The sequence below is a fragment of the Vicia villosa genome, unplaced genomic scaffold, assembly GCF_029867415.1.
Source record: "Vicia villosa cultivar HV-30 ecotype Madison, WI unplaced genomic scaffold, Vvil1.0 ctg.000227F_1_1, whole genome shotgun sequence".
Lineage (NCBI taxonomy): Eukaryota > Viridiplantae > Streptophyta > Magnoliopsida > Fabales > Fabaceae > Vicia > Vicia villosa.
In genome coordinates, this window is record NW_026705085.1 from 772,659 (window position 1) to 787,944 (window position 15,286).

At 37.9% G+C, this 15,286-nt stretch overlaps 1 protein-coding gene across 1 annotated transcript in view; it reads left to right on the forward strand.

Annotated features, from left to right (window-relative positions):
- Positions 1-9,391, forward strand: part of LOC131625607 (uncharacterized) — a 41,874-nt gene extending 32,483 nt beyond the window's left edge. Inside the window, exons 6-7 of the mRNA XM_058896454.1 lie at positions 8,966-9,073; positions 9,131-9,391. Coding sequence (XP_058752437.1) covers positions 8,966-9,073; positions 9,131-9,391 — 369 coding nt within the window. The remainder of the gene's footprint in view (positions 1-8,965; positions 9,074-9,130) is intronic.
- The last annotated feature ends 5,895 nt before the right edge of the window (positions 9,392-15,286 follow it).

Genomic DNA, 15,286 nt, shown 5'->3' on the forward strand with positions numbered 1-15,286 from the left:
GATTTGAAAGAAAGTGGAGATAGTGTTGGGAAAAAGAGAGATTTGATTTTTGAAAAAGAGATTTGAAAAGATTTTTGAAAATAATGGAATATAGTACAAAAATTAGTGGGAAACAAAAGATAATAATAATCTACTTGTTACCAGTACAGTCTGAGTTTCCTGATTCTGCGCCTGCAAAAAGATTTAACTCTGTACCAATTGTGTCAGTACTATTTATCTGTAAATAAATAAATAGCATGTGTGAAGTAATAAACAGTATTTGGCGTTTGCGTAAGAATAAATTCAACTGCAAGCCAAATTACTGTATAAGAAAAATTCTAAAAACTAAGTATTTCATATGTCAGGATATTTGTTGAAATAAAAATCCATGATTATATGAGACTCTTAATTTTCAGATTGGAGTTTTCTTAAAAAATGATGCGGGCAAATTTTGGGGTATAACAGTTGCCCCTATTCAATCTTCTTAAACCTGAAGAGATTGTCTGAAATCTGAAGGTAGAAGATGATTGAATATTTAGATGCCCTGAAAATTTGCACTTACCTTGATCAGAAGAGATGTTGGAAGTTGCATTTGAATGTCGTCTGCGAAATGTTGTTGGCAGATTGGAACATTACCTGAGATGGGCTTTCAGATGCCACCTGGTAAATGGGTTGAGGGTTTGTTCATCAGAATGAATCCATTGATTATATCTTGATGAAGGATTTGAAAGTCTTTGTGTTGACTGTTTCGGAACCGTCCAAGGTTACCGCTTTAAGTCTTGGAGGATAATCGTTACGGAACTTGTCCAAAGTTTTTCCGATTTAGATTTTGGAAGTTGATCATTGTGGAACCGTTTGAGGTATCGCTTTAGATCTGCAATGTTAGATCGTTCTCGAACCGTCTGAGGTATCGCTTTAGATCTTCAATGTTAGATCGTTCTGGAACCGTCTGAGGTATTGCTTTAGATCTGCAACGTTAGATCGTTCTAGAACCGTCTGAGGTATCGCTTTAGATCTGTGATGCTAGATCGTTTTGGAACCGTCTGAGGTATCGCTTTAGATCTGTGATGCTAGATCGTTCTGGAACCGTCTGAGGTATCGACTTTGATCTGTGATGCTAGATCGTTTTGGAACCGTCTGAGGTATCGCTTTAGATCTGTGATGCTAGATCGTTTTGGAACCGTCTGAGGTATCGCTTTAGATCTGTGATGTCTGTTTTTGAGTTGGTAAGTGATCAGAATGAATCTTCGGCTTGATTATATCTGAGAGAACTGTTCATGGAATTCAGGTGAACACTGCATGTGATTGAGAACATCTTTGTTGAAGATATCCGTCTACCTGAAAAATCAAGTTAATGATATGCAATGTTTATGATGCATGTAAATGTGAGATATTCCCGGAGAAATATGCATGGGATGTTATGTATGAATATGCGCATGATGCATGATGTATGAATATGATGTATGAATGTATGAATGTATGAATGTGATGTCAAGCTTCTATTTGGGAAAATAAATTTCCGCCAGTCATCTGGATATGACTATATTGTGATCGTTGATGATCTTTTGTCTTGTTTGAGTACCCTTGGCTGGGGAAATTCTTTGAGAACCCTGGTATCCTGTTGAAGGATCTTTGAATATCTCTTGGGAATGAAAGGTAGCTGGAAGTTCTGATGCCCTTTCAAATGGGAATGAGGAAGATGCATAATCCTCCGATGCACTATCTGACCAAGTCCGGGTGCGGGGATCACACCTTCTGAAGATAGTAATCTGGAACAACCCTGCTGGGGGATAAGACTTCTTTTGAAGAGAAAATCTTTTTGAGGAATTTGCTGAGAAATGCGTTTCTCTTGGTGGTTTTCTTCTGATGGGATGATGTCCAGATAATTGGGACATTTCCTGAATGCTATTCCTGTTTTTCCTGGTAAACATCAATCATATTCAAATGCACATGTTCATTCAAAATTATCATTGGGACGCTTACGTATTTAAACAGAAAAAGTGAAAATGGTGATTTTTGAGCCTAAGCTGCATTGATTTTTGAAAAAGAGCCATGATAGGCTGGTTAGCACAAGGAGACAACAATCCTAGAAGTAGGAAACTGTCAGAAAGTTTTGGAAAATATTTATAAAGATAAATAGCTATGTGAAAACGATCCAGTCAAGTTTCAACTCTGCTATTGCCAATCTGTCTTCGAGCATCTCATCCCTTACTTGTTGGAAGAAAGTGATTGGACTGATCGGTGTCTTTGAGATGTTGAATCTTGATGTTGAGTAGGCAGCTGAACGGAACACAGTTGTATGCTTCATTCCCTAACTTTTGCCTAGGCTTCCCTTTTAGGTTTTCAGCCTACCGGGATAGTATTTGTTTAGTCTTTAACTTTTGCCTGGACCGCCCTTTCGGGTTTTCAATCCACCGAGACGCTCATTTTTTGCCTAAGTTGCCCTTTCAGGTTTTCAACTTAGTGAGCTATTTTTTTTTCTTTTTAAGAGAAGTATTTTTTGACTATGTCAGCATTCACAGGATGTGGGAAATCGTCACCATCCATGGTGGTAAGCAACATGGCGCCGCCGGAGAATATTTTCTTGATTATGAATGGTCCCTCGTAGGTGGGAGTCCATTTGCCTCTGGGATCACCTTGTGGTAAGATGATGTGTTTGACAACCAAGCCACCAGTTTGGTATGCTTGACTTTTGACTTTTTTGTTGAAGGCTTTGATCATACGCTTTTGGTATAGCTGACCATGACAAATTGATGTGAGATTTTATGGAAGAAAATGGGAGGTATTTATAGAATGGAAAGAAGGATAGAGACGTTGGGGAATGATGTGATTCCGTACAAAAGGAAAATTTGAGTGGAAATAAGATTTGAAAGAAAGTGGAGATAGTGTTGGGAAAAAGAGAGATTTGATTTTTGAAAAAGAGATTTGAAAAGATTTTTGAAAATAATGGAATATAGTACAAAAATTAGTGGGAAACAAAAGATAATAATAATCTACTTGTTACCAGTACAGTCTGAGTTTCCTGATTCTGCGCCTGCAAAAAGATTTAACTCTGTACCAATTGTGTCAGTACTATTTATCTGTAAATAAATAAATAGCATGTGTGAAGTAATAAACAGTATTTGGCGTTTGCGTAAGAATAAATTCAACTGCAAGCCAAATTACTGTATAAGAAAAATTCTAAAAACTAAGTATTTCATATGTCAGGATATTTGTTGAAATAAAAATCCATGATTATATGAGACTCTTAATTTTCAGATTGGAGTTTTCTTAAAAAATGATGCGGGCAAATTTTGGGGTATAACAGCTGCCAATGCAGAAGAGAGTGTACTTGTGATCCGGACTGATGTAGGCGGAGGGTGAGAACATCTTCTTTCTGTGGTGAAGAGAACCCAGAATAATCTCAGCCCATACCTGATAAAACGGCCTCAAAGTTCCCATTCTATGAGAATCAGCTCCGAAGGCAAGAGAGATTTGATTTTCAACTTGATACCAGTTAACCGTTCCAGGTTGAAGACTGAACCAACCTTCTTCATCATTCAAATTGTACAGCTTCCTGATGAGCTTTTCAGTGATAACCACTTCATGCCCTAGCACGAAGGAAATGATAGCAGTTGGGGTAACCGTTGCATGTACCCAGAAATCCTTCACAAGTTCAGGATAAATTGGTCCAACCAATCTATCAAGATATTTCGACCATCCTTGCTCCAATATTCTGACGTCACACAGAAAACCATTTGCTCTGAGGTTGTTGAAGTCCACAGCAGATTCACAAAGAACTTCCAGTTCGTCAGTGGGAATCATGCATGTTTTCAAAGGAGCATACCCATATTTGCGTAGAAGAATCTGTGTAGAAGTGAGTCTTTCTGCTGGGTTTGATGAACTTGAAGATGAGTTCATGATGATTATGCTTTGAGATCAAATCAGAAACTAGGGTTTGAAAACAAATGCAACGAAAGAGATACACAAAAGAGAAAGGGAGAAAAAAAAGAAGAAATGAGGATGAAGCGGGTTATTTAAACGATTTGAAAGAAAGAAATTAAAATAAAGAGAAAAGAAAATTGTTTTGAAAGAAATTGATTACAAGAAAAAGAAATCATTATGCATTTAATGAGAAATGACATTAGGAGAGAAAACGTGGTAAATGAAATGATTTAACACAGTTACCTAGGTCAGCGTCTTTTCAACTGCACGCTTGTACTGACCGTACAGACACGCGTTCATTTTCAGATACTCATAGATGACAGCTGTATTGTTTTGAAAAAAAATAACTGTACATCTTCTGATTCTGATCACTGCTTCTGATTGTCATTCTTTAGAAATGATCTAGTTCTGATAGGATCATCTTTCTTCCCAAGGATTACATCTTCTGAATGAGCTGATGCAAGTCTAGATGATCTTCTGACTATTGGCTCTTCAGAAATCCTGAGATTCTCTAAAGATGCAACAACTTGATCTTCTAATCCATTGCTTCTGAGACTTTCAGCTCCTGGGTCTTTGCTTCTTGGTTCTACAGCTTCTGATATAACAATATCTATATCTGCAAAATTCTCAAGCTGCTTTGGTTTTTCAAGACCAAGATTATCATCAAACCTAATATTGATTGATTTTTCTACAATCAATGTTTCAGTATTGTATACTCTGTAGCCTTTAGAGCGTTCAGAGTATCCAAGAAGGAAACACTTTTGTGCTTTAGAATCAAACTTACCAAGATGATCTTTAGTATTCAGAATGAAACACACACATCCAAAAGGATGAAAATATGAAATGTTGGGCTTTCTGTTCTTCCACAATTCATAAGGAGTCTTATTTAGAATATGTCTTATAGAGATTCTATTCTGAATATAACACGCAGTGTTTATTGCTTCTGCCCAGAAGTGCTTAGCCATATTGGTCTCATTGATCATGGTTCTGGCCATTTCTTGTAGAGTCCTATTCTTTCGCTCTACAACTCCATTTTGTTGTGGAGTTCTAGGGCAAGAGAAATCATGGGCAATACCATTTTATTTGAAGAACTCCTCAAATAATCTATTCTCAAATTCACCACCATGATCACTTCTGACCTTTATGATCTTGCACTCCTTCTCAGATTGGATCTGAGTGCAGAATTCAAAGAACACTGAATGAGACTCATCCTTGTGTTTTAAGAACTTTACCCATGTACAGCGGCTATAATCATCTACGATGACTAATCCATATTTCTTCCCTCTGACAGATGCTGTTTTGACTGGGCCAAACAGATCAATGTGCAAGAGTTCTAACGGCCTTGAGGAAGAAACAACATTCTTAGACTTGAATGCAGGTTATGAGAACTTGCCCTTCTGACATGCTTCACAAAGAACGTCTGATTTGTATTTCAGATTAGGGAGTCCTCTGACCAGATTTAGTTTGTTAATCTGAGAAATCTTTCTCAAACTAGCATGTCCTAATCTTCTGTGTCAGACCCATTTCTCTTCAGAAACAGACATAAGGCAAGTCACCTTCTGATTCTCAAGATCTGAAAGATCAATCTTATAAATTTTGTTCTTTCTCTTGCCTGTAAATAGGATTGAGCCATCCTTCTGACTTACAGCCTTGCAAGACTTTTGATTGAAGATTATATCATAACCATTATCACTTAATTGACTTATGGACAATAAGTTATGCGTTAATCCTTCTACAAGAAGTACATTAGTTATGGAAGGAGAGTTACCAAGACTTATGGTTCTAGAGCCAATGATTTTGCCCTTCTGATCTCCTCCAAACTTGACTTCTCCACCTGGTTTAAGCACCAGGTCTTGGAATGTAGACCCTCTTCCCGTCATGTGTCGCAAGCACCTAGAGTCCAGGTACCATGACATTTTTCTTTTTGTCCTCTTTGCAGCCAAGGATATCTGCAACAGAAATTATCTTCTCCTTAGGTACCCACAATTTCTTGGGTCCTTTCTTGTTAGTTCTCCTCAAGTTCTGATTGAACTTGGGTTTAGCATAATATTTAACAGGAGGAACAACATGATATTCTTTAGGTTTGTCATCATGATATTTCTTAGGATGTGTCACATGCTTCTAGGTGTGAACAGTGTTAAAGCTCTGTGCATGTGAAGTGAGCCTAATATCATGTGCATGGCCATATTTGAACTAATCATACAATGGCTTGTATGTGATCTTCAGATCATCAATAGGTTTAAATTTGTGTGAGGTATCACCCTCATAGACAAAGCCAAACCTTCTGTTTCCATAAACACCATATATCTTAGAAGCAAGATGACTTCTGCCAATACTTCTAAATAAGAACTTTCTGAAGCTCGAGTCATATTCTTTCAGAATATGATTGAGACTTGGAATGATTTTTCTGTTTCAGAAGGAGATCCACTATCTTTGGATAGATTTAAAACTTTTTCCTTCAGTTCAGAATTTTCCACTTCCAGCTTCTTAGTTTCAAATTCAAACTGCTTCTTCAGCTTTTTGTATTTGATACTAAGATGAGCCTTGAGTTCCAGAAGTTCTGTTAAACTGGAAACTAACTCTTCTCTAGATAGTTTAGAAAATACCTCTTCAGAATCTGATTCTGATGTAGATTCTGATCCATCATCTTCTGTAGCCATCAGCGCGAAGTTGGCTTGCTCTCTTTCAGAGTCTGATTCTGATTCTGATTCAGAATCATCCCATGTTGCCATAAGACCTTTCTTCTTATGAAACTTCTTCTTGGGATTCTCCTTCTGAAGTTTTGGACATTCATTCTTGAAGTGTCCAGGCTCATTGCACTCATAGCAGACAGCCTTCTTCTTGTCACATCTTCTGTCACCAGAAGATTCTCCTTGTTCAAATCTCTTTGAACTTCTGAAGCCTCTGAACTTCCTTTACTTGCTCTTCCAGAGTTGGTTTACCCTTCTGGAGATCATGGACAGTTCATCTTCTTCTTTTGATTCTGATTCTTCAGAATCTTCTTCTTTAGTCTGAAAAGCTTTAGTGCATTTTTTAACATTAGATTTTAATGCAATAGACTTACCTTCTTCTGAGGCTCGTTTGCATCCAGCTTTATTTCATGGCTTCTCAAGGCTTTGATAAGCTCTTCCTAAGAAACTTCATTCAGATTCTTTACAATCATGAATGCTGTTACCATTGGACCCCATCTTCTGGGTAAGCTTCTAATAATCTTCTTTACATGATCAGCCTTGGTGTAGCCTTTATCCAGAACTCTTAATCCAGCAGTTAGCGTTTGAAATCTTGAGAACATCTTCTCAATGTTTTCATCATCCTCCATCTTGAAGGCTTCATATCTTTGGATTAGAGCAAGAGCTTTGGTCTCCTTGACTTAAGCATTTCCCTCATGGGTCATTTTTAATGACTCATATATATCATAGGTCGTTTCCCTGTTAGATATCTTCTCATACTCAGCATGAGAGATAGCATTCAACAAAACAGTCCTACATTTATGATGATTCTTGAAACGCTTCTTCTGATCATCATCCATTTCTTGCCTTGTAAGCCTTACGCCACTAGCTTTCACTGGATGTTTGTAACCATCCATCAGAAGATCCCATAGTTCACCATCTAGACCAAGAAAGTAACTTTCCAGTTTATTTCCAATATTCAAAGTTTTCACCATCAAATACTGGTGGTCTAGTATAACCATTGTTACCATTATATTGCTCAGCAGAGCCAGATGTAGATGCAGGTGGGTTTGTTGGAATTTCACCAGCCATCTTTTACTGAAGCGTTTTTCTCTTCCTGAATCTTTTCTAAACACGGTTAAATGCTTACACCTTAGAACCGGCGCTCTGATGCCAATTGAAGGATAGAAAAACACTTAGAAAGGGGGGGTTTGAATAAGTGTAGTTTAAAAACTTGAACGATAAAAACAAATTGCACAGTTATTTTTATCCTGGTTCGTTGTTAACTAAAATACTCCAGTCCACCCCCTTGGAGTGATTTACCTCACCTGAGGATTTAATCCACTAATCTGAACAGATTACAATGGTTTTCCACTTAGCCCACGACTAAGTCTTCTAGAGTATCCTGATCACAACCTGATCACTCCAGGAACAATTGCTTAGACACAAGCTAAGACTTTCTAGATTATCCTGACCACCACGTGATCACTCTAGTTACAACTGCTTAGACACAAGCTAAGACTTCCTAGAGTATCCTGATCACACTTGATCACTCTAGTTACTTACAAATTAATGTAATCAATTCTAAGAGTATTACAATGCTTCTGAAAAGCTATATTCACAACAGTGATATTTCTCTTAAAGTTTAAGCTTAATCTCGCTAATATATTACAACAGCAATGTAGTGAGCTTTGATGAAGATGAAGTTTGTGAGCTTTGATTTGAACAGCGTTTCAGCAAGTTAGTATTCACAGAATTCGTCAGAATCGGTAACCTTGCTTCTCATCAGAACTTCATATTTATAGGCACTTGAGAAGATGACCGTTGGGAGCATTTAATGCTTTGCGTATTCCTTACAACATTGCATTTAATGTTTCACTCTTTTGTCAACTACCTCGAGCCTTGTTTACGCTGTGTCTACTGACGTTGCCTTTAATAGCTTCTAACGTTCCTTTTGTCAGTCAGCGTAGCCTGCCATCTTGTACTTGCTTCTGATCTGATGTTTGTGTATACAACGTTTGAATATCATCAGAGTCAATCAGCTTGGTGCAGAGCATCTTATTGTCTTCTAACCTTGAAGTGCTTCTGAGCGTGATACCATGAGAGCTTCAGTGCTTCTGCTTCTGAACTCAAGTTCTTCTGATGCTTCCATAGACCCATGTTTTGATTCTGCTTTGACCATCTTCTGATGTCTTGCCAGACCATGTTCTGATGTTGCATGCTGAACCTTCTGAGTCAAAGCTTCTGAGCGCTGATTTGTGCATACTCTTTATATATATTTCCTGAAAGGGAAATTGTAGTGTATTAGAGTACCACATTATCTCATCCAAAATTCATATCCTTGTTATCATCAAAACTAAGAATATTGATCAGAACAAATCTTGTTCTAACAGGATGGACGTTTGAAGTTCGCTGATAAGGGAAAGAATCACATGAAAGTCGATGATGATCCCCTGAATGTCGCTGACACCAACTATGCCGAACCAGTCGACATCAATATGGTAGATGTGTCTGAAGTTGACATTGCTTAATGGGAGATGATTTCGACATGAAAGAAGGCTATTGAGAGCCTAAACAACAAGGTAACCTTCAATACTGATGTTGAAGAGTCATTCGAGACAAAGATCACCGAAGGCCTTAAGGAGAAGACTAGTAAGGCCACTGAAGACCTCAGAGTGAAACTCCAACAGATAAGGATTTCTGATGTTCCCCCGGAAGACGTCAATCTGGTGAATGTTGGGAAACCTTTATCTCAGATCGAGGAACTAGAGAAATGTCTGGTGAAAGAAAGAGAAAAAGGAAACTATGGAAATCCATAGGCAAATGAAAGCTTGAAAGATTATCTCTGGAGGTGTCACGAGAAAAATGTTGGACGGATGCTAATGTGTCCAAGGTGCTTGATTATGCTAAATCTAAGGGTCTAAGCTAACTATGAAAGGGTCTAACGAAACAAGATGCAGGGGCACTGGAGGCAAGGAAACCAATTGCTGAAGGTTTATCCAAGGCCAGAAGAAAGATTGGTGAGTTTCTTGGTTCGATGTCACAAGGCAAAGACAGAGATCGTTATGTGTCCCAGATGTGGGGCAAACTATGATAACCTAGTGGCGTAATCATTCGAAAGGGTGTTATTCACTACTGGTTGGGAAGCTCAAGGACTCTTCCCTAACATGTATGTGTTCGACAATCGAACACCATTAAGAAGGCTGATAATCCTCATCCTAAGGCTCGAAGGGTGACATTAAAACTTCCTGCAGACATACCCATGGATAGATGGAGACAAGCTGGCGTAGGAAATAAAAAATGGCGAAGTTTGGACCAAGGTGGACGAACTGAAATGGCTTATAGAAAGCAGTTCCATAAGTTAAATCGAGAGATGTACAGGCTTGAGAATTACAAAGGTAAGAATCCACTATCCAGATCTCAATAGAGGAGACACCAGAAAATGAAGAAAGCCCAGAAGGAATCCAAGGCGAAAGATGTTGGTGAATCCAACAGTACCAAAGTACCAATGCAGGGGGAAGGTCAAGAAAACTTCCGGTAGAACGCAAATTGTTCAGTTCTGAAAATGAGAAAGAAGAAGAAAAGATGCACTCTAGTCCTTAGAAAGAAGATGATAGGATGACTAATGATTTTGATTCATACGGAGTGTCATCCATAAACTTCAACTGCAATGTGGTGTCTGTTGTTCCTCACGAATTTTACCAAGAGACGGAAGTTGAAGATTGCGAGAAAGCTAACACAGAAGAAATGGCGAAACACATACACGTGTGTTACTATGTGCTGAATAATGGGGTTGTTGAAGAACATAATGCATTCTTCAAAATACCTGACCAAGGTATGAGGAATCATCTCAAACCCCTCTACATAAGAGCTAAAATTGAAAATGTGGGCATTAACAAAGTCCTAGTTGATGGAGGGACAGCGGTAAACCTGATGCCCCAATATATGCTGAAAAGTATTGGCATGTTTGAAACTGACATAAGGCCGCATAATATGGTTTTGTCCAACTATGAAGGAAAAGTATGACATACCTTGGGAGTGATCCAAGTGAACTTAACTGTGGGTTAAGTCACAAGGCAACCTATGTTTATGGTTATACCAGCAAAAGCAAATTATAACCTTTTGTTGGGAAGAGAATGGATCCATGGGGTTGCTACAGTACCTTCGATAATGCATCAAAGGTTATCTATCTGGAGAGAAGGTGGTGGAGTTGAAAATATAGAAGGAGATCAAAGTTACTATATGGCTAAAGTCAACCAAGTCAACAAAACTACTTACGACATAAACTTAGCCAACATAAGGCCATGCAATGCAGCAGAAGATATATACTCTCCAAATAGAAATGTTGTGTATTATCTATCCTTACACCGAAATGGGTTCCAATGGAACAGATAAATATTGGACGGTCCAGAAGACACAGAACCTATCGAAGAATTACCAGGGATACGGCCAACTGGTTGGGACAAATACGTTGATGATGCCTGAGTCATCTTTCTTCGAAAATATTTTGGCTTACATAGCCGAAAATAAAAGGAAAGCGGCTCTTGAATCCGAACTATCAAACATAACTTTCGAAGCCACACAAAAACAATCAGAAGTACCAGGTCCCGGGATACACTTTATCCCGCAACCACCTGACGTTACAATCCATGACGAACAGGTTTCAGGCAACGAAATAGGTCAAAGATTAGACGCAATCTATGATGAAGAACCTTTAGGGTTTAAAAAAGATCCAATGGCACCAAATATAAAGATCTTAGCTCAAGATCCACTCGAAGAAGTAAATATTGGAGACGAGAGTCAAAAAAGGGTAGCATATATCAGCACAAAACTGGAGCCATCCTTAAAGTCAAAAGTCATTGCGTTACTAAAAGAAAATAAGGATTGTTTCGCCTGGGACTATGATGAGATGCCTGGTTTAGGGAGAGATTTAGTCGAATTGAAGCTGCCCATAAAAGAAGGGAAGAAGCCCATCAAACAGACTCCTAGAAGATTCGCACCAGAAATCCTCTCGAAGATTAAAGCAGAGGTCGAGAGACTTCTTCGTTGCAAATTCATTAGGACTACGAGCGACTCCAAAAGATGAATATCCTATTCCTATGGCAGAGATGTTAGTAGACTCAGTCGCAGGCTTCGAATATCTAAGTATGCTAGATGGATATTCAGGATACAATCAAATTTTCATTGCAAAAGAAGATGTGTCCAAAACAGCTTTTCGTTGTCCTGGGGCAATAGGTACCCATGAGGGGGTTGTTATGCCTTTTGGCTTATAAAATTCTGGGGAACTTATCAAAGAGCAATGAATTCTATATTTCATGATTTTATAGAAACATTCATACAGGTGTACATAGATGATATTGTTATAAAATCTGTTTCAGATGACAATCATCTTGATCATCTTAGCCAATCGTTCGAAAGAATGCGAAAACATGGCTTGAAGATGAATCCCCTTAAGTGTGCTTTCTTTGTGCAGGCTGGAGATTTCCTGGGCTTTGTAGTCCACAAAAAGGGAATAGAAATTAATCAGAATAAAATGAAGGCTATTATGGAAACAAAACCTCCATTTATGAAGAAAGAGTTGCAATCATTATTGGGAAAGATAATTTCTTAAGATTTATCTCTAATTTAAGTGGGTGTATGCAAGCTTTTTCCCCTTACTTCGCCTGAAGCAAGGAAGGTTCGAATGGAAAGCTGAATATCAAGAAGCTTTTGAGAAAATCAAGCAATATTTGATGCACCCACCCATTTTGTCCCCCCCCCCCCCCGAATGGAAAGAAGCATATGAGACTTTATATCTCAGCTTCCGACACTACCATAGGTAGCATGTTAGCACAAGCAGATGAAAATGGTATCGAAAGAGCCATTTATTATTTAAGTAGAGTACTCAATGATGCAGAGTCTAGGTACAGTGCCATAGAAAAACTCTGCCTTTGTTTATATTTCTCTTGCATAAAACTCAAGTATTATATAAAGGCAGTTGATGTTACGTTTCATCCCATTTTGATGTTATTAAACACATGTGTCATACCCCAATTTTTGACCTAAGATACCACCTCATATCATTACATATGCATCATTTGCATCTCTAACAAATTGCATAGCTTGTGTTTGCTACTTGTGACTCAGCAGGATTTAATCAGGAAATCACTCATCAGTACAAGTAACAACCAATTAGGGTTTTGTTCTCCCTTCATCTCAAATGAATCATCTTCATCTACAATCAATATTTGGTCCTCAGAGATTCATTTCAACAAGCTCAAAGGCTCTGAATCAACCAGATTAGGGTTTTGACTGAAGATAGCATACTCCTGACTTTTGCTCAGAATTTGATCTAATGACTTGGGACATGACCTCAAGACCCCAAGTGCATCATTTTGACCTAATCCATTGGCTCAAGACATCTCCTACACAAGGATTGATCAACAGAGAAATTTCAAATCATCAGATTAGGGTTTTGAACTATCAGGGACTAAAATCAGGGATCACATTTGGGAAACCCTAAAAACCCCCAGGAAGTCAATCAAAGGTTTCAATCATCCTCAAATAATCCCTATGACAATATCCCATGGAAATTGCATCTCAATTCAAGATCCACAGTCATCAATTTCATCAGGTCGACGATTAGGGTTTTTGACCTAATTCATTAAACAACTGACTTTTTAATCAGGACATGGTGCCACAACTCAAACCATGGCTCAATATCCTCTAATGCTTCAATGTGATCCATTCATACCATTCATTTGATGAGGATAGCCTGTTTCATTTGAAATCTCCAGAAACGCGATTCGTCTGAAAAAGTCAACTGTACAAGATCACCATTGACTTTTGGGGAATTTTGGTCAACCATGACTTTTGAAGTTTTAAATCATCAATATATGATATGAGAAGTCATTTGATCAAGAAAAATCAAGAAAATCAATCAAGAATCAAAAAGTCAAAAGTTTGACTTTCCATACTTAGAAAAATTTCTAAGTGTTTTTCATGGTTTTTTCCAAACTTTGGAAGGGAATAACTCAAAATTTCACCTACAAACTGAAAAAAACTTCCAACATGAAAGTTGTAGATTTTGATCCAATGAACAACTTTGACACATATAATTTTTTCCCATAAGATCAACCATTTAAGAGATATGGAGCTTCAAAGTTGGTACTTTTTGAAAACTTCACTTAAAACTTCATTTTTCTCAAAGTTCATGGATCTTTTTCACCCATTTCCTTAAAAGTCTTGAAGAAACTTTCAACTAGGGTTTTGAAGTATGCAACATGAGCTTTCCAAAATGTCCAAGAGCATGGAAAAATATGGAGTATAGCCATGGCTTTGAATTTTGACATTAGTGAACTTTTCACTTAGAATTTCATGCCATTTTCACTAAGTTATGCACTATTCTACCAAATGATCCAATTGATGACACATAGAGGCAATAATTGAAAGATATTTCTGGTTTGAGATCAGAATGGAAAGAGATAAGAAGCATAGAGAAATAACCATGGTTTAGTTACTTTTAACCATATGCATTAAATGTGAAAGATTCCTTTCTATCCCTTAAGCCAAATCATCAAACTTTGAAGCAAGTTGCAAAGCTCTGAGTTCAGACTCTTTGGCCTATAAATAGAGGTCCAAACTCCATTCAAAAACACACCAAAGTCTCACAAATTATAGGCTTTCTCTTTCTTTCTTAGAATGCAAGTTTCTTAAGTTTCTAAGAGGTACAAAACTCAACCTCCAAACCCTTGAAGTTATGGCCAAAGTGATGGTTCTAGCAACTCATAAACATCATATGGGATGTGTTTGAACCACTCACACACCCCAAATCACCCCAAAACTCAGATTCACTCTTCAACCTCCATATGAACACATAAAGAGCCTTATCATGCCAATTTTCATTCCAGATCATTTCTGTCCAAATTAACACTTCCCACACCTCACATATATCACATATAAGCTACCTAAACACTCATCACCAACCTGAAACATCAGAATCATAGAGCTCGATTCACACTTAGGCTTAACTGCAGATCGGGTACCTCCAACTACTCCAGGTGTTTTCAATTCACTCCAAGCATCCAGACACCTTCCATAAGGTTCATTGAAGCTGTCCAGATCAAGCAACAACATCTGTAACACCTCCTTCGCAAAATTCAATCTCCAGCTTGGCCGTTTTTGAGGTAAGTGTTCATGAACTTCAAACTCTATCATACATGCATCATAAATGCAAGACTGAGTTACCATCTTGTTTCTGCACCATCACTGAATAATAACCCTCAATCAATTGCATCATATCATGATCATACACGATTTCACAAAGATTTGTCATATTAGGGTTCTTCGTGTTCATCAGAGGATTAATCATCTTAGAGCAAAAATAAATGAAATTAAAGGTCATCATCATGTTCCTCGTCCAAAACCGAGTGAGATAGACCCTTTGATCGATCAAAACAACACAGTTTTGAAGAATTTTGAAAATCAGTTAGGGTTGTGTTCTTGGCGCCAGATTTGGTTTGGGAAATTCAAATTCTTGATTTAAAATATATTTTGTCAAACGCGTATGTTTAACAAGCCACAAGCGTGGCTCAGTTGGTCCATGTTTTGGCTGGTGAGAGAGAGGGCGTGAGTTCAAGCCCTAGTGGAGACAAAACCAATTTTTTTTGCAACCTATTTTCTTTCATTTTTTAACAAACTTCACCAATTAATTTAACCAATCAAAATTCATTATT